Here is a 27,374-nt window from a genome sequence, read left to right as displayed (position 1 = left end):
ATGTCGGATCTTAGTGAAGCGTAAGTCTAATGACACTTACGATCAAAGAACATTGTCTGTCATTTTCGCAATACAAAACGATATCGATATACGATAGACTGAGTCAGACTTCCTCTGTGGTAGTAATTCAACATCAGAAATATTTACAAGTAAGCACTAACACCATGAAAAAACTATTTATTTCAAATAGAATAGGTGCATGTTTGCATGCCAGAAAACTGTAGTTACCACTAAAATTATATTATATACGTAAATAGGTATATCAGTCAGTTGTTGCCTATAACACTTGCCTACTCTAAGAACAGATAAGACGTCCGTGTGTAAAAAAATATTTTACATATTATTATCAAAAAAACTTTTGCAAGATGTTGAATCACATGGGATTCTGGAGGAGTTATTTATTTGCCTCATATATTGGAGATAATTTAATATTAACGTCATGATAACATTCGGAACATATTTTCAAGACATTAACGCGATAGAACATTTTTAAGACAAACTCGGAAGATACAACATAACTGCGTACTAACATTATTAAAGATAGTTTTATTTAACAATGTTAATTTAAGCCATAAAAGCCAATAAGTGGTTTCATCTAATTTGCACCTTTTTTGCAAATCAGTACATATGAGTGCACTCATGTATAAACAAGGTTGGTGGTCGGACTAATTACAAACCCATATACGTGAGCGAGGTGCTCAGTTATCTAGTACGGCCAAATAGCAATTCCTTGTATTGCTGTGCTTTGATATAAAGAGTAAATACTCCAAACACGATAAATTATATTGTATGAAAAGGTATGGACTCCGTATTTTACATTAGGTGCTAATATTATTTAAAAAAATGTCATGTTTTTATAAATTATTACTTAATTCGTATAAATACATACACAGATACCACAAACAGTCATCATGTCAAATATTTCATTTCTCGTCTTCCTACTATCAATAAACAAGATAAGCGGCTCGATTACCATACATGAAGTAATGTCGCTGAATGACGATTATCCAATAAAAAGTAATTGTTATGCGGTGTTAAGTGTAGTTCGTTGAATCATTGATCCCGAGCATCGCTTTAGACGTGCCTGAAACCGGTATCAATAAGAACTTTAAGCACAGCGGTTACAACAAGACAGTAACCATTCTTGGCTTCCACTACCAATTGGTAAAATGGTAAATACGCATATATGGTTGGCTATTTAGGTGGTACTAATTTGGGCAATTCATCTGGTGTTAATGAAAGTACTAGTAGATCTCTGTGCAAACCCGAATAGTTTGCGCACTTGTTCTATATCAATGCTACTATCCCCTCGTGAGTTATTCTACATTAATACTTTATATTTTCGTGAACTAGTTTAAACGCACCACTGAATTTTGATGAGCTTAACATTTGTAGTTATTGGATGAACAATTGCCACTCATGTATCCTCAAGAGAATAGGATGCATTTCCTCAGTAATATTTATAAACTGTATATTGATATAGTTATAACTTTTATTTATAGTAGTGCTTTGGAATTCTGGAATTTTCTAAAATATTATGACAGTTTAATCTATGCCTACGAATACCAGCTAGTTTATTGTGTAAGCCGTTTCCTATTTTGTAAATATTAGAAATTTACAGTATAATTTCGGGCTCTGTCGAACCACGTTCTAATTGCTTTGTAACAGCATGCTGTTTAGGTCACTACTGCTGCAACTATTCTAAAATATTTACATTATTCTACTATTGCAAAAGTTCATGCTGTACTGACATTATTATAATAAAGCTATTTAAAAATATCCCTCCAGATGAAATGTTGACTCGCCCACAATGTTCACATGATATAGCCTACATGAGACCTACTGCGAATAAAGAATTTGGAATAAACTTCCGAAAGGTCAGAACTGAATTTCGAGCTGATATTTTATACAGATATTATAAGACTTCACTCCAAAAAGATTTTTGGTGCTATATATATTATATTTTTCGAGTTAATCATTTTCTTGTTAGGTCGAGTATAGTCCTATCGCAGATGCATGTTTTATAACAGAAGGTTAGGATAAGTATTGTTGTATTCTCTGTTAGAGAATGAAGAAGAATATCCAACATTAAATCAATAAAAATATCAGAAAAATATTTTATTTTAAAAAATGCATATACAAAGCCTATTACACTATTTTTTTTAAATATAAGAACCTGTAGGAATAGCGCTAAATTTGACCCGACATCTATTTAATTACTCGTAATAAATACAGTTGTATAGATTGAACATTCCCAATAAAAAAAAAATATATATATTTTGAACTTGCTGGAAGATACACTAACTTTTTTTATTTAATAGGTAAGCGGACGGGCATATGGGCCACCTGATATTCTTACAATGCCCATAGACATTAACATTGTAATAAATGTTAACCATCGCTTACCAATCGCCAATACGCCACCAACCTTGGGAACTACGATGTTATGTCCCATGTGCCTGTAATTACAATAAACTTACTTCTTTATCTTATCAGTGTTGTATCGTACCTTCCATGTTTGAATTTTAAAAAAGTATCCAAAGACCGTTATTTAATTTGCTTATACGAGAACATGTAAATGTTTAACATTACGAAGACAATTTGCATCACAAACATCCAGACGAGAACTCTAAGAGATGATGCATGAACAATTTTTACTCACGTCATAAATAAAACTTGATAACAGGACCGATTGGCTGACATCAAATAACTTTCATGCCTTTTATAGTCGTGCCTCATGTAACCACTTTGTGTTGCTGATGGACCATTTATTAAAGATTTAAAACTGGCCCATAATGATAGTGTGGAAGATTCAATTTGCACTTGCTTATATAGGTATTTTAAATTAGTCGGTTTCTGCTTATACGTCATTTTGTATAGTTAAATGGAAAATTTATCATCGGTGAAAGTATAAAAATATTTGACATTCTAGAAAAAATATGTGATATAATTCGGATATTAAAAATTCTCATGTGGCGCCAATGTTAAAGGGTGGTGATCACTTACTATAAGGTGGCCCATCTGCCCGTTCACCTGGCATCACAGTCATCACCGTCATTGACAGCTCTGAGTGATGATCCCTAGAGAAAATTCTGAAAGAAACTACAAATTTCAAATATCTTATATATAATTAGTTTTATAAAAAGTTATCGATTTGAATATTTATTTATAAAAAAACCATCTTAATATAAGGCATAGACGCAGGTATTTAAAAAACATAATAGCGACAAAGAAGCAGTATTTTCAGAGAAATGCCGAATGGTCGCGTTAGTTACCGTGAATCGTCAGCCAATATTTTTGATACGAAATAGCAATGCTATGAAATTCTCAGTATATGTACATTTAAGTTGGAGTGCATTTTAAGGCAGTTGATAAACTACGCTCAGCACTACTCCCTCTATCTTTCGTAAAAGTTAAGTGGCAAAAGAAAACACCTTCAATGGTAGATACCGAGTGATAACCTGATAGATCTGGCGCGGGCCGGTGTTATCGACGCAACGATCGGTACTGAGATGGCAATTTTGTAGCACAGACTAAAAAATACTAGAAGGACTACTTACTAAATAAGAAAAAAATGTATACCGGCTTTACATACATAAAAATATTTTTTTAATTTTATAAATATTTGAAAATCTTATACATGGAACGTCGTTTCCAAAGTATTTAAATAACGTGTTCTTTATATAGTCTATACGATTAAACTGACGTATTGGTCAAATTTATCTCATATTTGAGAAATAGCGTTCAGCGATTCAGAAGCCTTTAAATGTGCCTTCGTTAGCGACACCTATTGTGTCACACTTCGAACACTGCTGCACTTCGACAACACAATTTGAAGAAAAATTCACTCTTAAAAGTGGAATAAGGATGAAGAAGTTATGTGTTTTCAGTTATTTTCTCTATAACTTTGACTATTACTAACTGATTTTATTCTTTTTCCTTCGATTAGATTATAAGTCAATGCTTCTATTTCAATTAAAAAGTTGTTTATTATTCTGCCTATCAATTTTTTTTTCCTTGCTTAACGCCATACCTTACTAATTATTATTGATTATATCTATTGTTAAGCATTTATACATTCAGGCTAATTTTTGAAGTCGCCTTTGGAGTTTTTTTTTAAATTAATTATATTTAATTAAAGTAACCTTTTAACGTGAAATGCATTACAACGCGCCAGTTCTAATTCTTCTAAGGCGTATAATAGTATTTGAACAAGGAAGTATCTTGTTGAAGGTGTCACGTACGGCCATTGAAGTGACGAGTCTGGGTCACAAGATCACTAATCATGTTTCGACCTTCACCATGAAGTTAGGATATTGAACTCACACGCACCAACAATGGTTAATCATAACATTGTTTTGGTCTTGTTCAAAAGACTTAAGAAAACGTCGGAAGTCAACGATGTTTTTTTTTATTATACTATATTTAACGTAACCAAATATAATCTTAAGAAAATAATTTTATTAGTGAATTTTTAGTTTTCAAGATTTTTACGATATAATACGATAGCATAAATTTAACTAAATGGTTTCTTTTTAAATAAAATAACGAATGAAGGTAGTTTTGGTTTGGGTAAAATGTCTTCAAAAGTTTACAAACAAAACTACGTACTTATAAATTTAAATGTATAGGATCACTTCACATGTACAGTATTACTTAGGATCTTTAGGTGTTTGGGCTGTAGATCGTAACTTACATGTCAATATATATTCTTTGCTAAAAAAAACTTATCTTATATTAATTTGTCTCTCATTTATAAATAAGACTTCAAAGGCATTAAATTATTTAACATAGGAATGAGGTTATTTATGTCTCGAGACAACTTGAAATATATTTAATTGCAAATGGCTTTAAAGCAAAGTTAACAACATTGTACGTATATCAAAGTTACTCTTAAAAATATTTTTTTATTACTGCGACTAACACACGCACAAAACATTTCTGTAATATCTCACAGAAACAGCTTGTCTTAATAATTATCCATAAACTTCAGGATTATTATATGTTATTACATTTAAAATGCTAATTTCATCCGATTATCCCAGAAAGAGGGTAATGTTCTTGCGATTGCGTTGAGCGTTTATCCATTTAGCACAATCTATAGTATAAGCTTGATAGGATTTAACATAATAACGTAGTGTCAATTGATTTGTTTATAAATGGTTTAACTCTTATGACTTATAAGGCAATGTAATAATTTATATAATAATTTAAAAAAATATCTTATAACTATGTTTTAGATTCGATTTTATCTCGAATCGTCGATAATACGTAACTGTATCAATGATGAGCTTTGTAATATCACCGAGTTATTTTTCTTCGAAATATCCTTAAATCTAAAACCATTTTCTTGATAAGAAACCTGCAAAACGAATGTTCAAGATGATTATTATAGTACAGTACAGTAACAACCTGTTAATGTCCCACTGCTGGGCTAAGGCCTCCTCTCCCTTTTGAGACGAAGGTTTGGAGCTTATTCTACCACGCTGCTCCAATGCGGGTTGGTAGATTATTATAGTACCGATAATAAATACAAAATAACTTTAATTAACATTGTGTTTATAATTTCCTTATAATCTACACTAATAATTGAAATACGGCCACACCATTAAACCGCGCAATAATACATCAACACACGAAGGCGAAGCCGCGGGTGAAAAATATTTATAAAAAAAAATTAAATATGTCATAGCTGGCTCGTTTCATATAAGTTGTGGTATAAGTTTATCACGACAATTTTTTGTAAGACTGTGTGAGAACAGCTCGCTGTGTGCGCAGAAATATCAAAGCTGCTTTATTGATGTAGGTAATCCTGTTAACCCATAAATATCATATAGCAATTATTGCTACCATAATTCTGTCACTACGGTATTTGGCCTCGGAAGGCCGTTTTGCGTTTAGTTTCAATTCTTTTAAATAATAACTAAGCTGTCATCGGTCTCGTTTAAGAGATTGATTGTAAGTGACGTAATTACGTAGATAAGTTACGTTGAATGTGTCATAATTACACGTTTTTAGAATATGATTAATTGTATGAAACTTAGCAATGAATATTATAAACAAGACTTGAATCAACATTGCACACTACATTTAAATGTACTTACCTATGTATTGCATTTCAATGAAATATATTTATAAATTAAATCAATACATACTTTATAATTTTAATTATAAAGTATGTATTGATTTAATTTATAAATAATTATTATTCAATTAGTATTATTATTATTTATTCTTAATAGCACTTGAGTGCTCGTCATCAATCATTCTTCATTTTACAATTATTATTTTCGTATATATACCTACATTTTATTTTTCGTTAGTAGTCTTGTTATATATAATACTTATATGATATTACGAAAAAAATGATGCTATCGGATGAGCTATGATTCATTTTTTTATTTTATCTTAATTATTCGCTTTAAAGCTTTTTTTTTATCCGTTATAAGTAATATTTAAAAAATCGTACTTAGCAAAAAAAATAGTTACCTTATAAGGCTTATGATTATTAATGCGAATATCGAAAATATTAATTTCGTATCACCAATCTTAAAACCGCTGAACTGTGAACGTGATTGGTTAAATAACAAAACTTACCTGTCATAGTAAACATACAGCAACATGTAAGAAAACAACGACTATTGTAAATCTTAGCTTTAAACACGGACAGATTCCTGTCACTTATTATTTATAGATCAGCTACCAGAATGCAAATAAGTGAACTTATCTAGTCAGCTATTTTCAAGTAATGTGCTAACATTCATCACCTTGTGAATTCTAAACGCGATCATTATTTAGCATAAAGAGCGCATTTTACGCGGAGTGATTATTGCCCGTCACATTTATGGTGAAGTGTGGTGTAACCGGTGTATCAATTATATTCGCTTCTGGGTAATTCTATGTCATGTACAGCCGCTAACTCGCTGGAAAAGTGAGAATGATTAAGCTCTGCTTCATACTTCTCACACCTAGTTAATTCTAAGTCTTAAAGATGAGCTGACTCGCTAGGGCGCTGTTAATGTTGTGATATCATTAATAAGACATTGCCAAAGTGTTTTTTTCCATTACAATATAAAGTATAAGAGCCGTTTACATTTTTTTAGGAAGTGGGCGTAACGGACATTCTGCCATAACATGAGAGTGCATTTTTAAAGCGAAGGATTATTATAAACATAATAAACGTTGGCAATATGCCAACAGAAAAAAGGCTTTCAATTAAAGTAATTACCCATATCGTTTAAATTTAATTCGACATTTTGTGTTATGATATAGTTTTGTGTAATAGTTAAAAATAATTATAAAATGCGGCTTAAATTTGTACATAAATTACAATGTTTCATATATAATTGTTTTTAAATATTAAAAAAAGTCAATTAAAATCCGTAAATATATTTCATGTGCTTGGACGTTAACTTGGCACATAAAATCTTCATTACCAAGGTTGGTGGTGTATCAGCGATGTAAGGAATGGTTAATATTGCTTACATCGCCAATGTCTATGGGTGGTGACCAATTAACAACGGGTAGCTTATTTCCAAACTTTTAAAATATAAATTTTACAATCGAATGACATTGAAATTCAAAATCATTCAAAACAAAAAAATATCGGTAAGAAATACCTCAGGCCTGAAAAGAACAGGCGAAAGATACTCACTTGGATTATTGTTCATATTTATATAAACACATATTCACAATATTATATTTAGTTATTAACAATACTAAAAAACAATATACAGAACTCAGAAATAAATATGTAATTAAAAACATATTACATTTATATACATTTGATATAATGAAAATTTAAAACCTACATCATTGCGAAGATTATAACAAAAAATCATAAACATTAAATACGTTTTTATTTGTATCATTGTACTTAATTATGTATTAGTATAGTATGAAATAAACGTAAGCGAGTTATGTTATGCATTTTTTAGAATCACATTATATGTTTAATTGTTTCTTGTAAATATGTCTATCTAATGGTTTTGCAACTAAATATTATATTTAATGCAATATTTTTTGTAGTAGATATAAAGAGGGAGTGCTACTTCTTGTTTTACGTCATTTGTTACTATAGAGTTTCGTGTCGGAGTAATTATTATTATAACTGCCAAAATAGTCTCGGACCGCTAAGTCGAGTTGGTACAGTCGTTAGAAAAGATTAATTTGAGTCGAATATTATTAGTTCCAGCGCGGGCATGCACTGATTTTGCATGCGGTTAATTTGTGTTTGAAACTTATCTCGTGCTCGACGGTGAATGAAAACAACTTGAGAAAACCTGCGTGTAGTAATAAACAGCGTGGTGGAATGAGCTCCAAATCTTCTCCTTAAAAGATAACCTGCAGTCCACCCAGCATTGAAACATTAGAGGCTGTTACTTCCTTTTCACATTACCTTTGACTTCAATTATGGCAATCCACCGTCAAACTTATACCACGAAAAACACACTTATTTTTGTACATCCTAATTCAACAATTATAATATTGGTAAATATAACGTCAATTCGAACGAAGTGTGGCTATAAATCTAGCTAACAATAAACAAGATATATAATGAATTCTTTTCAATAAATAAATATGTTTTCTTAAAAATATGAAGTTATGTGCAAACGTGCCAACGAGCCATGTAAGAGTAGAACTAATAACAATTATTGGTACGTGCCGTTAATTGCACATAGAAATTAATCCATACCAGATAAAGGAAATATAAAATGTGGTCACATTAAAACATAGAAACATTGTATATTAATAGCTAATTAAGTATATTTTTTTACTTAACGGCCTCCGATTGCAGACAGGGCGTTCACCACAATATATACGAGTACATACATATTTACAAACTATTATATTATAAAGTCTTTATCACGTCCGTGTCAGATAAACTGTTTGAGGTTTTTATTTGAGATCTCAAGTGGTATAACGAACGGTGAGTGTAAACTGAATTTAAAAATACTTTACTTTATTTGGTCACGCTAATAGCATAAAATTACGATTTGAGATCGGATGAACAACTTACAATACAAATATTTTTCTGCAAAGAGTTACCAAAAACGTTATTGGAACGTCAACTTGTTCCTACCATTAACAGAACTAAGCTAAGTTTGAAATATATTTTCTGAATATTTAAATAAGCAAACACTGAACCTTAGCAATATTTTGAAAAACAATTAGAGACATTTTATTAAAACGTTCTAAATATTATCCAAAAGGATTATTAGTTTATATATAACTCAATTGGTTGTATTACTAATTATCAGAAAGTTCGAAGTGTGTACACTCCCGTCCCTCGGAAATCACATAAAGCCGTTGGTCCTGCGCCTAAACTCTTTCCGATCGTGTCGGATTGCCGAATGGAGAGTTCGTCTGTATTTGCACATAAGTTTATGTAATATGATATGTCCTACGCAGTTGCTTCATATCTTTTATGTTTGGCTGCCATGGAAATCAGTCAGGGGGACATCATCAGACTTGAGCAAATGCGCGTTCACTTTTAATTGATCATAGAATTATTTCGCTTGCATTTAAAATAAAGTTACGAAGAGGTTTGTGAATGGATTTTTATTTAAAAATTTATATCTCAAATATAGCCCCATTATATTTATACGTTCGTACACGTCGCACGTTTATTTTTAGGTCACCATATCTGTCACCCGAAGGATTACAATAAATCCAGTGATACCCCATATTTCATATCACTTAATCCATTCTGACTCTAAGACATTCTGTCCGGACACACACATTTCATGTAGCTAGTAACCAGTTAAAAGTAACTTGTTAAAAAATGTATGTATCTATAAAATGTTTCAAATAAGTACCTACTAACGTTGTTTTTCATATAAAGTTGAAGGGATATATCGTTTTATATATTTATTTATTTTATTTAAATACTTTTTGACCACCATACATTGTGTAGTAGAACAAAGACGGACTTAATGACTAAAGGCATTATCTACCAGTCAACCTTTAGGCTACGCAGAAATTCGTGAAGGCGGTTTTATTTGTATTTAAAAAAGTTATGTTAATCTTACTCATATTATGAACTTCCTAACTACGTTTTCATATCTGAACTATTCAAGTGATCATCATGAAGTTTTACATACACGTTGTCCGAAGTACAAAAAGGATATAGAACACCTAACAGGACCTTTACATGTGGGCGAAACCGCATGCGGAAGCCAGTTTGAATGTAAAAAGTAAATTATTTTATTAAGTTTATAGATATTGTTTTTGAATATATACAATATTAAATCGTTCTTAAACAGGATAAAGATCATTATCGCTACCGACACGTCACAAATACAATACTATGTATATTTTATGCAATTTAAACGTTCACTCATAATGTTATCGTAAATACATTTAATCACGCATACAAGGTATCGTACGGCCACGTAGAGTACGAACTTAAAAGTTATTACAAAGTATATTAACCTCTATTTATATCTAATAAAACAGTTAAATGAACTGTCGTGCAGATTACTATTGATAATTTGGCGAATTTGTTCTGAGCGTGTACCATGAATTTAGAATTTAAACAAACAACCATTAAAATAAATATATGATATAAAAATATAAAGCCCGTAAATGTCACACACCTACTTTTGCCTTAAGAAGGTAATTAGGGCTTTATTCTTCCACACTGTTTTGAAAATCTTTAGTCGTAATGGACGCTATGAAAATTACAAAATGTGTCTTTATTATTATTTCACATTTTATACCTTTATTAAAGGCGAAACTAGTCGTCCAGTGGTCGCAATTCGATAATAATCTTTATTAAAAATTTAAGTAATACATATAAGAATTAGAATATTTCAACTTTTTTTTCTTTTTGGTTTTAAATTTTTAATATACCTACTCATCTTTTCCATTGAATGAAGCCTTTTGAAGATGGTTTTCCAACGCATTGATATATATTATTTTTTAATGATAGCAGAGCCCGTTTTTAAAGAATTTCTAATTTACTCCTTCAATTAAGCGTAAAGAACAAAACGGCCCATAAACCATTGCGCTTGACGCTTTAAAGTTTCTAGCAAACATTTGTCAATACAATATAAACTATCAAAATTATTGGTACGATACTATTGGTAGAAAATTTAGACAATCATGAGTAATATTTATAAAATAATATGACTTTGACTTTGAAAAATAAAAAAAGGAACATAAAATTACTACCAAAAATACAACGCTACCTTCCAAATGAACGCATAAATGATGTTTATGCAATTGTTTAATAAAACTTATGCCAGTTTATGCAAGTGTATAATACACATTAAACTGTCACCTTCATAATACTTTCAGTAGCTTATTACTACACACACATTAATTTTTTTCAATATTTTATGATTCATTCAGGAAGCTCACAATTGTCTAGCAGGAGTAATAGTATAAAGCAAAATTGTTAATATTTTATTTCATTTCATTTTTAATGAGTATATACAAATCAAATTTACGAATAAAATATTGTATGTACACTACATTATATTTTCCAGGACTACAGAAAAAATGGCATTGCTTTATATTAATTAAAATGTATATTATATTCAGAAAAACTATGCCATGTTCTACATTTCTTTTTAAATATTTTCATCTGAAAAATCAAATACAATACCTTGTCATTGAGATAGAAAAGGTACAAAAATGAGATCGCGTTGCGAGAGCGTGTAAGGGACATGCGGGTGAAGTTGAAATTTTGGGTGCGCTCTTAAATAATATATCCCTATAAAACAAGTTCACAGCTAACGCGTGCGCGACACATCGGCATGCAAGTATCGCGTTGGCGCCCGCGCCGGCGTCGCGTATGACAAATAGCTCCTTGTATAATTCAACACAAATGCAGTCTATAACGATTCACTACGGATTTCGCACAATCGATTACGATTAATCGATTATGAAGACGTGTGTATCCTTCATCGAAATGTTATGATTTATAATAATAACTTACCTAACCTACTCACACTATGCCAGTTATAATACTATAGCTCGATTAGATACGTTTAATATTTATCTGAAAACTATTTTTCAATTAGAACTGTACGTTCAAGTCCGGGCAAGCACTGCGTTTGTAATTCATCTCGCGCACGGCGGTGAAAAAAAAATATCGTGAGGATTCCTGTCTCTGATGAAATGCTACATATCTCTTCACCGGCTAATATTGAAGCAGTGTGATGGAACAAGTTCCAAACGTTCTCCTCATAAAAAGAGTGACAGCAATGGGACATTAACAGTTTGAAAAAACACCGAAATGTTACGACATTTACTGTTATAATAATCAGAGAGTAAATTGCTAGACTTATTTAAATAAATAAAAATCGTCATTTGTTTACCCTTGTTCTATTTATTTAGTGTTGAAGCCAAGTTCACCTCTATCTCTAGTTATAGTTAATCTCTATCTGAGCCAGTGTAATTACAGGAACAATAACATCTTAGTTCCCAAGGTTGGTGGCGCATTGGCGATGTAAGCGATGGTTAACATTTCTTACAATGCCAATGTCTATGGGCATTGGTGACCAATAACCATCAGGTGGCCCATATGCTCGTCCGCCTACCTATACTATAAAAAAAAACTCTTGCCAGGCCCACACACATTTATACCTCGTTCTTACTAATTATAAGCAAGTAATTCCCCAGCTACTTAGTATAGATCTATTATCTTAGCAATTAAGATAGCACTCACGTATTATAAAACAAAGCCCCCATTGCGACTATCTTGTTGTCTGTCTGCCTGAACGCGATAAACTCAAACACTACAGAAAGGATTTTCATAAGGTTTTGACCAATGGACGAAGGGATTTATATAGAGGTTTGGTGTATAATTGATTATGGTTTTGTGTAAGTTGACTGAAATATGACGATTATTTATGAAGATGTAGGAAAAATCATGCCGACTGCAAGCAGCTTTACTGGCGTGCGCCGCGTCAACCAATGGATTTATATGTATTACGATATAAAGCTTTTATATAGAGATAAATATTTTACTCGTGCGAAGCTGGGCTTATGTAGTATATTCATACATAGGGAGCTAGTATATTCAAAAAACTATTTTTAACTGAATTGACGTAAGTAGACGTCACGTGGTGTACTTTAGACATAGATAAAGTTTTAAAATAGGTATTCCTTACATTGAGAGATAAGAATATATATTTATACATATTTATGTTTGAAAAAAAATTTATATAATTAAACTAAGCGCAATATTTTTGATTAATACATAACTTAAAAGAAAAACAAATGACGTCAAAGCAATCTTATAAGGATACCGTTTTTTCATATATGAAAAACCTTTATAAGCAAACAAAAGGACTGTGTGTATGTTTTTTTTATTTGCTAAAAGTATGCTACTTAGCTAGTATGCTGTAAATTACTAGGAACTAATGAGTGCCTTGTTTATTGCTACGCAAGCTACGTGACTGCAGATACCGAAGGTTCAAATTCCAATTCGGGCTCATAAAAGCTGTTCAAGAAACGGTGTAATTTCTGGTGAATATTTAACATTCCTAATAAACCTACTCTACATTCTTCAAATACTCTTAACACCATAATTAAACACAATTATTTACAATATATCAATACATTTGGCAGCTTTATAAGTCAGAAATAATAATGGGTAGCAAAATCAAGGTAATTTTAGAATTTAATTAAGATAATTCTAATAGCTGATCGTTAATCATTTGAACGTTCAAACAACTAATAAATTGATAACTGCGTTAATTATATGTTTTGCCCGCAAAACAATGTACCCTTGAATTAGCAAAAGTAACAATTAAACAATTGTTAGAACACGATTTGCATGGAAATTCGACCAGTTGTGGTCCGCTACATGAAATGACATATTGGTTCGTTCATGGCATCATGTCATGGGTTTTAAGAAATTGGGTTGGGAGTAACCGTATGGATACTACAGATGTAGACAATCAGCGCAAATACTCGTGTCTAATTCCAAAATTTTCTACCGTTTGCAGCCTTTTTCCTTTCGTTTTTTTTTTGACAGTGATAATCTTCATAAAAAGATAAACGGGCCCTTGGGGATGAAACTCGGGTTATACGGAATGATTACCCACTAAATCCCCTGCGACGGCCGTCTTCGGCAAGGTTCGAAGCGACTGCGGCATTATGTCGATATAAAGCATCCACCACCCCTCCGCTCGTGACTCGGCGTAGTTCTCTTCACCGTTAACCAACAGTGCAGTGTTAACCTAATATTACAAATAAAGTAACAAAGGAAATAGCCCTCTGCCAAGGTCATAATTTGATCATTACTTTCAATTTTGTACTATACATATATATATATATATTTGAAATCTCGATGTTAATTAGCGTTATGTAAATGAATTATACAAATGTTAACAATAAGTAGTATTTCACTCGTAATCTATGAACAATAATAATTTGTCAAACTTAACTGATTCCATCACACACATCAATTTGAAGTAACATTTAGGGTCAACGCCCACTTGAAATCATACTAACTTAAGAACATGCAAACATACTAATTTAAGATGCAATTATACTATTAAATAGCAAATATCTGCAGGTCTAGTTGCGGTTAAATAAAAAAGAATATATATATTTCATCAGTCATTAAATAAAAGTTTATAAAATTTATAACTTTTATTAATACAATACTTATTAACTTAATTAAATTGTTATGTAAAGGGAATAATTAGTTAGTTGTTTTAATTGCAAGTGATATCATTAAATCAATGAAAGTTTACACTTATATAATTATGTTATTATAAGTAAAAGCTAAATTAGGTAAGTTTAAAATAATATTAAAAGTTTAGGTATTATATAATTACAAAAATATTCCTTGTGAAAGTATGAACCGTGTACATATTATATTCAGCATTATATCTCAAGCCATCGCAATATTTTTGTATGTCTCCAATTCCAGTAGGTGGTAACCTTAATCCGCTATCGACAAATAAAATCAATTCTGAAGTGGCGCCATCTTGACAAGTCTTATTTATGTTGTTGCAATTATTTATATAACAATTGTAGCAAATAAAATTAATCATCTCATTATATTATGTATAAGTTTATTCACGCTTATTTATTTATGACCATGCAGTCCTTGGTAAGTTGATTTTAAAATGATCACGTGTACATTTACTTTGTATTAAGAAGAAGATCAACGACGTATAAAAAAATCTCATTAGCCCTTCAAATTCGTGTGGCGTGTTAATATTTTTTAAATGATAGAAGTACGTATTTAACAAATGACACAATTTTACTGGTAGGGCTTTGTATAAGCCGTCTAGGTAGGTACCACCCGCTCATTCTACCGCAAATCAGCAGTACGTGTTATTTTTGTGTTCCGGTTTGAAGGATGAGTGAGCCAGTGTAATTACGCTCGTCCGCCAACCTATACTATAAAAAAAATAACGAGTGCAACTATACAGATCACAAAACAAATCTGTCAAAAATGCATTGATGAATAATTGCTTGATATCATCTAGAAACAAACTAGTTGTTTATCATTTATTCCCGTCTAAGAAAAAGAAAGACAGCAATTTGAAGGCAATATCCTAGTTTTTAGAATGCATATAATGTACGAATATTTTGTGTAATTTTATGTAATTTTCAAAGTTATATTTTTTCAGTGTTGATTAAAATGTTCACTATAACAAATGCACAGAAAATATTTAAAGCTGCACTTCTTCGTTTTATAAACAAAATATACTAGCTGTTTACCGCACCGATTTTCCAAAAAGAACAAAATATGTCCTATATATACCAATGTCCTATATATACCATTCTTAGCCGTAACACGATTAATAATGTATAATATAATACAATTATACTAGATAAAATAATTAACATATTAATGCGGTCCAATGTTGTTTTAACAAAAGACGCAAATATTGTAAATCAATAAAGTCGTTAACCAGTAAAACGTCAGAGTTAATACCTAGATTAAAAGGTGGCGAACGCGGCGCCTCGGACTGGCGGCCGCGTGGCGATTCGTTCGCATTATAACAACAAACATTATAACCATACAATATTCGATAATTATAATATCAATATGATATTCTCATTTTTTTCTATGACTATTATGTTTGTCTGTGCGATTGAATTTTTGTTTTGCAAATCAAAGAGGGAGAGAGTGGGAGAAATTAATGAATTGCACTTTTATATTTAATAATTCTTCGGGTGGTAGAGCTTTGTGCAAGCTCGTCTAGGTAGGTACCACCCACTCATCAGATATTCTACCGCAAAACAGCAGTACTTGGTATTGTTGTGTTCCGGTTTGAAGGGTGAGTGAGCCAGTGTAATAACAGGCACAAGGGACATATCTTAGTTCCCAAGGTTGGTGGCGCATTGGTGATGTAAGCGATGGTTAACATTTCTTACAATGCCAATGTCTAAGGGCGTTGGTGACCACTTACCATCAGGTGGCCCATATGCTCGTCCGCCTTCCTTTACTATAAAAAAATAATAATTCATCATCTAAGCATATAATAAAAAAATATATACGCAAATTTGTGCTTGTCACTAGTGTTTATTGGTATCACATATCATTATACCTATAGTTTTAATAAGCTTGTAGTTCAAACCAAATATTACTTTATTTTCTTAGCTGTGTGTTGTTATAGTAGTAATTCTTGTATTGAAAGTATTTTACCTAAAAACAGTTTATTACAACAAAGGAAAGATAAATTGAGGTACATGTTTTATAAGCTATGTACAATATATATATATTGTATATATATATATATAATACTCACACAAAAGAGGAGTTAGATTAATCGCTGAATGTTAATTGAAAATTCAATTTAGTTTTTCCAACACGAAGATAATATAATAGATAATGAACACGTCATGGACCTCGTCATATTTAATATCTATTTCCAAAATTATTTGGAATGTTAAATGTTTTTTTATCTTTTATAAATACTGAATGGCTTAGTCAATAGAACACGTGAATTTTAACTGAAAAACGCAGATTGAAATCCGTTCGGGTAATTCTTGGCATTGAACGAAAACGCTAGGAACCGATTGGAACAACGTGGTTGAATAAGTCCAAAAGAAAATGGGAGTAGGACATTAACGGATAGCTGCACTTTATATTAAATACACCAGTACATGTAATACATTTTGTAATTTGTTAATTTTAATATCCTTAAACTTCTTAAATCCTTTTAAATCTAATTAAATTAAAATATAATATATCGTTAATTCGATGACAGTCGTTCAGTTCTCTTTTTAAAAAAGCGCGGGAAAACTTTTTTTTATCTTTATCACTAAACAATACCAATGACGTTCTGAAACTGATTATATTTTTATTGAATAGGATACAATATAAAAATATTTAATTATTAATTATATTAATTGAAGTACATAAATAAGTATTTAAAACATTTATTAATTATTTACCGCGTACATTTTCGTTAAAACCGGTTAGCAATGGAAACAGTCATCGTTGTATGGCTTCTATGTTGATTTGACATTAATATATTGTTTTCACGGCACACAATACGAACTTACGGTAATTGTTACTTGACTTATTGAATTTGCGAGACGATTAAATATTATATTGTATTTGAAGTTCTTCCGCGCACGATGTCTTGATGAATAAATTAACAATAAACTTAATTTATTTCAGTAAGCTGATATGTTACTTTGACTTTGATTGATGTCATTGACATACAAATTGTTAAAGCGGCGTTAATCTTTGTTTTCAAATGATTATTATCTATATAATTGTATGATAAAATTAAAGTGATAATATTTAGTTATATTGAAATATGTAATCAATAATATTTAAAGTTTACGCGAACTTGTGATCGTCACTTGATTTTTTTTATAATGGCATAATACTTTATCTCAATATATAAAAATTAATGCAAACCTAGTTTATATTTTCTTATGATTTTTGGTACTGCGGTTTCAACAATAATTCCGCCAAAAAATTCCTTGCCTGTTATTTTAATAATTTTACATTTCATGTAACTGATAAATTTTAAATTCATACTCATCTCAAATCTGTGATAATTATTTGTTCATTGAAATGTTTCAATTAATTAAGGCGATTAATTTACCACGAATTGTAATCATTTTACAAAATATTTTGTTTTAATTTTATATGTTTTTATACATTGGAAATTATTTAGTAATAACATTTATTATTAAAAACACAATTTGTATAATGATAGCGATATATGATATCTCAAGAAAAGTCTTTAATTAGTAACATGCAAATCACAGAATGTATGTGTACTCATCGTTTGTGTTTTTTCCGTTAATAATCTCTAATCCGATTGAGGTAAAACTTCGTACAGTTGTTGGTGGCACTTGCGAGAATGCTTCAGACAATAGTTATATAAAGAACCAACGCATAAGAGTCAGTTAATAGTTTTAAAAAAATAACTTCGATATTAGTTTAAAAGTATTACCTGGTGAATTAAAATGCAATTCGTATAGTATTTAAAGTAATAAGAAGCGAAATAAATAAAAGAATACACGAACTTCCTGCGAACGAATTGTAAGTTTGTAAGGAATATGTAATATGCTAATATTATTACGTTTCTATGTCTAGGTTCAAGTCCCTACACTCGTATTTACGAGTACGGAAGATAGTAACTAGATAAAATATACTTATTTTATTTGCACTATTGTTTCAAGTATTCGCAGTATCTTATCTTTTATTTCAGTTTCGTGTAGGACTTCCTACATGTTGGTTTATAAGTATTTATTCAGGGATGTTTTGATTTACCTATCACGAAACAGAATAATGAGCGTCACTTGTGAATCTAAAAATAGAGTAATTTAAATTGTACATATTTACACAAGTAACGTTATACAATATTAATTATTATATTATTTTTAAACTGTTATCGACGTAAGAAAATTTTTAAAAGTACTAACCTAACAAAATTATATTTTATCAAGGAAACTATTTCAATACTTCCATTGATTATTCTCTTAAGAATATTTTAGGTTGCAATTCCGATTATTTTAAATTATAATGTCATGTTATATTTCAGGTGACGTCATACGACCATTATGTTCATTAATATCTCTAAATAATTGTCTTAGTGAAGCGTTAAATAGGCAATGCGTGGTTATCATTCCGCAACTTATATATTTATAATATGATATGATGGCTCGACTTATGCTAATGGTTGATCTTTATCCATAATAATTGATAACTGCGTAATATTATTCAGATTAGCTACTATATCGTTTGTCTATTTTACTGATTTAAAAGTACGATAATAAGAGGTTTAGTGAATAAATCCCTATTGACACTGGCTTCTTAAGCATTACCAATTAAATAGATTCGACAAAACACTGTCATTTAATATTTAAAAAAATAACTTCGTCCAATGTAACGTTACGTACGTACGTTTCATTAAACATAGAACTATCGTCGATTTGGAATGTACGAGTCGTTTATTTAGAGAAAGATTAAAATATCTTCCGTGATAATGTAATTAATATAAATACCAAAGGTATGCTCTTCCTGAAGTAAGGTATTTGATTCCAAAACAACCCAAGACAATTTACTGGCAGTCTAATTAATCATTAAATCATTGAGTATGTGGAGTTGAGTGTATAGCTTATAAAAAACTAAATACAAGCACTTTATAAGATCCAATAAACTATTGAATTCAATGCAGGTGTAAGACATATAATTTACTAAACTACTCTCAATAATTCTTTCAAACTAAAGGACAAGCCGAACCTAGCGCGCTAACACTGGGGCTGTTATATTTAAATGTACAATCGTTAGTGTGATATAATTCAGTATCTGACAAACTTCGAACAGCAAATCAGTACTATTATCCAACTCGGGAATAATGTCGGCCGTCTTGGTACACTTCACTCAATGATAGTGATATATTTTATTTGTAACTATTATACTTGGTAGTTTGATGTATAAAGTCTTAGAAGTAAATACAGTTAGACTGAAAGTCAGTAAATGCACTACCATATAAAATATTTAATTAAACATATACACTACAGGAGGAAAATCACAAACAGCTTAGTAGAGTCAAGAAGACAATAATAAGCAAAATCAGAGAAAATATAAACAGAGTAAAATGCATAGTAATTACATAGCAAAATGCGTAAGTATATATGCCACAATACTTTTATTTATTACTTTAAAGTACAGGCAGCACTAAAAATTTTCTATAAACCCGCCTCGGAAAGGTTGGTTAGTCCGCTGTTTAACTACAGGTCTACAAATGAAATGGCGGTTGCTATGATTAATTGTAATTATTATTAAGTTTTAACAGTTTGTATAGTTCAATACTATGCAATAACGTAATCTATAATCTTCGACATAAACCTAATGATTTTCTCGCTGATGAATGATATTGATTAAGAACAGTGTAACGAGAAATGGCATCAAAATGATTCTATATTAAATCTCGAAACATTCATTATATAAAATTACGTTATAGTATTTATCTGTGAATAATAAAAATAATAGTATTTTTATTATTATCAGTTATGAAAACTAGTTATACATTTAGTGAAATACCAAATAAAAATAAATATAGGACATGATAGGACAAAAAATAGGTACGTTTTATTGTATGCATAAAAGATTATTTTGATGTATAATCAATGTAGTCATGAGCTTTGCTTGGTCTCATTTCGGTACCAACGTGGTACCAGCGCATCATCTATTCTACCGCTAAACATACATATTTTTATCGCTGCGTATCGGCTGAGATGGAAAAAGCCTAAGGTTTTATGTTTTAATTTGTGTTTATAATTCATTTCGTGCTCGGTGGTGAAAAATGAGGTGAGAAAACCTGTATGTGATAAATAAAATTTTGCCAAATGCGTCGAGCAATGTGATTAAAAACAGTTCTAAGCCTTATTCTTTAGAAAAAAAAGGCCTAGCAGTTCGATATGTTACTTTTTTAAATTAAAAAAAAAAACCATTTCAAATAAGAATAAAAATATAATTTATGTACATCATACATACTTGAGTTTACTTATTTATAGTACTTCTACTGTACTCTCTGTTCCCCGTGTAATGTTTGACCAATTAGGTCGTAGTGTAATGGAAGGAATGATTACAGTAAACAAGAAAATTGATTTGATCCCAGATTTAATTTGTTCACCTGCTTGTAACTTGCTTAAAACGATTGATAGATAAATAGCTGTTCTCTCTTACTTAAATATACATTATATAATAAATGTAAGTGAAATATATTCAATCATAATAATCTAACTGAACCACGTGATTTCGTCCGCTTTAAATGTGTCTGCTCCGCCCTCGTAGGCCGAAGAGATATATTACATAGTCTAATAACCTTGCTTGCAATAAATGAGCTCACTCTAATGCACAAAGTTTTTTTCGTACCGTCAGATATTAAGAGACGTGCGTTCAAACAAAAAATAAATAAACAAAGAATCTCGTCAGCTTCCTATAGATCATAGATATCTGTGGTAGATATATGAATATGAGACTGGTTGGAGTATGACACGAACAATCTTTAACAAGACTTAAGTCCACAAATTATTATTAAGAAAAAAAATCGTAGGCATACTTTTTTTAAATATATTATATACTTATTTAAGAATATATATATTGGTAATTAACATTTTATTAGTCGCTATCTGATTGTTGCTGCATTCCATGCTTTATCATGTCCGACGTATTATTGTTATCTGTTGACATTTAGGACTTTGATATCTGGAAACCTGTTACGAAACAATTTGCGGGTGGTAATTCCATATATACCATAAACATAATCACTTAAAAATTTATTATAAAAAAAAACACATTATATTTTACCTGACAACATGAGACATAGTAACTCTTTCGACATTAAAAATGTTATATTTCGCTGGTTTATTATTATTTGCATTTAATTACACTCAATTACGCAAAGTATCTATTTTTTTTTTAATCTTTAGAATAAAAGTTGATTATAATTACTCACTACAACCACTATATACTTATTCATCAATCATGTAATTATTTTATTTTAATTTCAAATAGACTAAGTAAATTAGTCTGATTTTAGTTTGAATTCCGCAATCAATTCTTAATAATTTTTATGAAAATAAAAAAAGTTTCACGGAAAATCTGTAGTCTTTCAAATTTATATCAATATGGAATCAATATAGTGTATACATATATACTTTACTATGTATTTTTCTTGGAACTAGTATAAATATAATTATAGTGCTAAATGTTGCTTATGGGTTACCGATTAATAATTTTTCTTACTTTTAGGTAATACATCAATTCGAATTGAGGAATAATATTTCGGGAGTAAGTTGACGATGATTGTTGAAAATTTTGAACAAAATCACGCCGACTGGAGCTTTTCTGACTTGTGTCCGTATAACAACGTTTATGAAGACCATTATTCAATCCGTGCGAAACCGGGCTGGATAGCTTGTGTATCATTAAATTTAGTCTATCAGTTATTATGGATGGGAGTTTAGGATTTTCAATTAGATACGATAACATTTATCTGTTGCATCGGCTATCAAAATATGACATTTGACAAGATGTTCATATTTCGATTTCGATTTTGATCACACGCCACTATATCCTTGTGGACTATTTATTAACTTGACTTATTGACTCCAACATATTTTGTAAATAAAATTATATATGTATTAGTCACATCCAATTTGATAGTCAATTTCCTCAACTTAATATTCCTGAAATAAATTGGAATTTCATTAACACTAAGCATGAATCATAACACAGGTATTTATTTTATTCATTTCTTCGATAAACGCCGGCGCCATGATTATCAGATAACAATTTTGAAATCATATTCGCACATACAACGAAATATATGATTGAATATAAAGAAAAATAGTACACAATCACCTGTATTTACGTATCACAATCCATTGAACTTTGCGCAATTAATTAGTTCTCTTGATTTTCTTTTGAATGAAGCGGAGGTGTGTGCCATTAGTGACATCAGATATGTATTACGATTCCAAAAATCACACAATGACTTGGCGCGTTCTTTTACTCTGATATCATAATAAAAATATTCTATTATAAATTACATAGTATTTATATAGTTATTTATAGCATAGTTTTATTTCGAGCTGTTTGTTAAATACCTAGAAAAATTTCTCAAACAATATTGATTTTATTTTATTATAATGAATGTAGAAGCGCTGTCATTTATTTCCATTTTAGTTTCCAACATGTCGGCACTTGATTTATTTACCTAAATTACTTAGTTTTTACTCAGCTGAAAGAAATAAGGCAGAATTCATTTTGTTAAGTTTTGATGTGTCTGTGAGATAAAGAATAAGTAAGACACAGAATTATACAATGACACTCATCTGGAACTGAAACAGAAACATTTTTCTGTTTCAGTTCCAGATGAGTACCGTGGTATCAGCCTGTTAATGTCCCACTGCTGGGCTAAGGCCTCCTGTCCGTTTTGAGAAGAAGGTTTGGAGCTTATAACAGAAACACAATGATGTGTAATGCCAGTAGTGAACAGTAACCAACTCTTGTGAACCGTGGTCTTGTGGCTAACTTATAATGCTGCAGATCACAGGTCACAAACGTTTTTAATTAATAATTAATAATTTGTATAGGTTTGTTAAAAATAAATTATACATTATAATAGAAAACATATTACTCAACACAAGACTATATTATAGATAATAAAAAAGCGTGGAGTAAGTACTTGTTGATTTTCACACAGGAATCTCACTAGGATCTCCTCAACTATCCACCCTATTAACCTAAAATTTGTCACAGTTACTCCTTCCCCGACGTAAACTCTCACTAAGAATCCGTTCTTTTACGCAAATCCTATCCAAAATACATTTTTATTCTTATCTACCCGTGGGAAGCTGGGACGATTAGCTAGTTCGTATATAAATTTTATTGTATTTAATCAGTCTCAGAATCTACCTTCTGAACCTGTGGTAGCTTTACATTAAATATAATTATATAAAATGAGTGTTCAAAAGTGCCTGTAAAAGTCTACTTTTTTTAAAGTAAATGTTATTTTGATTTAATGTGATTTGGTAGGACAGTAAAAAGTTTTTGCATTTTTGGTGGAGAATAAAACAGTTCCAGTTCGGAACTTAGACGTTGGTAGTCGTTACACTACCATGCTTCGGAAGTCCTGCTGCTCTAGAACTCTTTCTAGTCGTATCAGATTGCCGTCATAGACCGTGCAATTGTGATTGCGTAGTTCCTGTATTATAATATGTATCTGCTGCGCAGTTGGCTAATCTCCATTGAAATTAGCTGGCGGGTGGAAATCAGTCTTTCGAACTTACCAATTTAAGGAAAAAAGTATGTTCAACTTTTCCATGATTTATTTATTTTTAATTTTTTTTTATTCCAGGTGCGCAATGCGGGTGCAACGGTGGTAGACGGCCGGAGGGCGGCCGGACGGGGCTCGCGCGCGCCCCTCCGCCCGCCTGCCCCGCGTAGCGACACGCGCGATGCTTATGGCAAGCGCCCTGCCCACTTTGCTCGCGGTAAGACTATGTAATTTTATAAAAAAAAAACACGTAAGGTGACATAAAATAAGAGGGACAAAGATACTCTTGGTGTCAGGACTTATTGCAGGCCCTACCGGCTGTCTGTCTGACTCGATATCTTCGCCTATTGTTTATAATATTTACTTTCCTTCAGATTACTTCAAGTCATGAAAAACATACCTATCTGCGAAAAATTAGGAATATGTTTTTCTGTACAGCATGGTCTCATTTAAACAAAACTTCCGAGTAAAAATCAAAAAAATCTGCATGTATTTAGGTTTTGTACTAGCTGAAGTAAGTCAAGGTATATCTATTTTGATAATATCAACGCCGACTCCAAAAGTTACTGATTATGTAGGTAGTGTAAATATTTAAATAGCAATATTTGATATTTCGAGAAAAATGGTATGTATGAAATTATTTATTTAAAGTTCATCAATAAAACATATGTTTTATATTGTACACAAATGACCTCAATCGACTTTTGTTTTATATTTACATTAAGAAACAAATAAATATCTCTATATCTCTGATAGAACGTGTTAATAGCATCAAGAGAAACATTTAATTGATACATTTTAATATTAGTGTGTTGTTTCTTTCCTCTTGTGTGAACAGTATCGTCTGCTCCAATTATGTATAATGGCTTTATAATGGCTGCGGCGTTTATTTAAAGCTATATCAATGTTTTTATTTTCGATTTAGAGAACTTAATTATGTTATAAAATATTTAGGTCTTTTTTATTATTAAAAAAATAGTCAATTTAATTACTTAGTTATTATGACATTAATTTTATTTCATCACTCTTGGAAATGCATAATATATTGACCGTTTAACTTTTTATCGCGTACGACATTGTCATTTCAACAAACTAGCAAGTAAAATAAGCACCTATGTTACACTAGGGAGCGTGATTCCCGTGGCAGTATAGCGCCGGCCGTTAACAGCTCGAGTCGTCTATAAAAAAACTAATCTGTCTATGGCACGTCCGTCATTATAAAAGCGCGCGCATTCACATCGTACACTGAAAAGACGCGGCATGAATTTAAAAACTTATGAAAGTGATATGATAAATTTATAGCGATAATTATATTTAAAAAAATAAATGTGTTAAAATGTCGATAGATTTCGTTAGAAGTGAGTCGAAAGTGTATTGAACATCAAATGAACGGAAGTGTTAGCCTCAAATTTTATGTATGATTTATTCAAGACCCTGGATAAATTTACTTTTGCTCATAGCAATTAAAATGGTAAGTATTTAATAATTTATATACGTGTTTAGTTAAACGTTTATTGCATGACGCCTCAATTTATACATTAAGAAACGTTTTAAGACATCTTACACTGTAACATTAATTCGATTGGTTTAACAATATTCTACAGAGTAAATACATGTAGTTTTGAGTTCAGTTGTTTTCGTGTTTCCATGAGTAATAAATAAAATCGACATTAATAATTTAAAAAAAACTTTTTATTGTTATCCATTTAAACTGATGGAAATTTAGTTCGATATTTATTTGTAATTTTTGTTCGATTATAATCGAATCATAACATTTTTAATACACAACATCACATTATATCGGTAATAAATTCTATGACCGTAACAGTTAAAGAACGACCAGTAGTGAACTATTTAAATACAACTTAATATCTTAGCATAAAGTATACGATTAATTTCCGATTTCTATACAATAAATCGACTTTATTCTAAATAGATACTTAATTCGGTGCATAATTGTTTCAGACAAACAATTTGTAAGTTAATTAATTTTAATGTTTATACTATGTAATAGTGTAACTATGCAGTGTCAATAACAATGGCACTTTAAAACGTAGCTTTATTTTAAAATCCGTGTATTAACATATATATAACACATATTAAGCTAATTTAAAATTCCAAATTCAAAGACCAGTGTTGTAAGTTTAAATTTGCGCAACCACATTCTATATTAGAAAACGTTCTTTTGTTTGAAAAAACATTCAAAGAAAACTTAAGTCTCAATAGACATTTTAAAACAGATATTTCAATTATATTGGAATATTTACGAGTAGTAACTTTAAATAGAATAGTACACATAAGTATAGGCATTGAATATTAACTTGTAATATTTCACGCATCTCTTCAATAATGTCAAACATTTTACGTTACATTAACAAAGTGAACGTGTCTGAATCGTAAATCAGAAGCCGTAATAGCTAACAGTAAGGGTCGGCTAGGTCCTTCGTCGCAGGCTAGCTTGAACCTTATATTATACTTATACTTATGAAAAACATTTATGTTTAATATTTATCTTTAAATTAAATTTAGTTAATTTTAAATTACTTATTGACTTAAATATTATATATAGTACACATATATGAGCGTACCTTACACTTCCGTGCATTTTTCCTACGTTTATATGTTACTTACCGGCCCATAACTATGCTATATTACTATGCTGAAAAATCCTTCCGGTTGCTTCCTAGTTGCCGAAAGTACCCGAAGGGCAAATCCATAAACACTTTTTGGTATTTATAAATTATTATACACAGACACAAACACACACACACACACACCCACACACAGAGATAACTTCATAAAACACGGTTTATAATAAGATGACTTATCTTATTCGGCAAAGTTAATAAAATGCTAGAAATTAGTTCTAAAAAGATCTATATACGTTTATCGTTATAGACCTATATATATTCGATATATCGAATCAATTTTCATTGCAGTTTTAATTCTAATTCCATCCATAAGACCGGAGAATCCTTTGCACTATATCTGTATCATATAAAAGGCCAGACCGAATAGTACAAACGTGTCATCCGTTTGTAGTATTCGGTCTAAAAAAACTTACACAAAAGAACTAAGAACAGCTCAGCTAGAAAAAGAAGTTAATGTGACATTTTAAATGTTCACGTTAGTAAGAAAATC

At 30.7% G+C, this 27,374-nt stretch overlaps 1 protein-coding gene across 5 annotated transcripts in view; it reads left to right on the top strand.

Annotated features, from left to right (window-relative positions):
• Positions 1 to 27,374, top strand: part of LOC126773426 (uncharacterized) — a 214,030-nt gene that overhangs the window by 150,930 nt on the left and 35,726 nt on the right. For 4 of the 5 annotated variants that reach the window (XM_050494380.1, XM_050494378.1, XM_050494381.1 and 1 more), the window contains one exon: positions 24,315 to 24,450. In XM_050494380.1, coding sequence (XP_050350337.1) covers positions 24,415 to 24,450 — 36 coding nt within the window. In that variant the 5' untranslated portion in view covers positions 24,315 to 24,414. Of the gene's footprint in view, positions 1 to 24,314; positions 24,451 to 25,395; positions 25,705 to 27,374 lie in introns of those variants that run through there. The other variant, XM_050494377.1, reaches the window with a different exon arrangement.

This window comes from Nymphalis io, chromosome 14, assembly GCF_905147045.1.
Source record: "Nymphalis io chromosome 14, ilAglIoxx1.1, whole genome shotgun sequence".
NCBI classification, from domain to species: domain Eukaryota; kingdom Metazoa; phylum Arthropoda; class Insecta; order Lepidoptera; family Nymphalidae; genus Nymphalis; species Nymphalis io.
The sequence above is the reverse complement of the archived record's forward strand: the minus strand, read 5'-3'. Positions and strand labels throughout refer to the sequence as shown.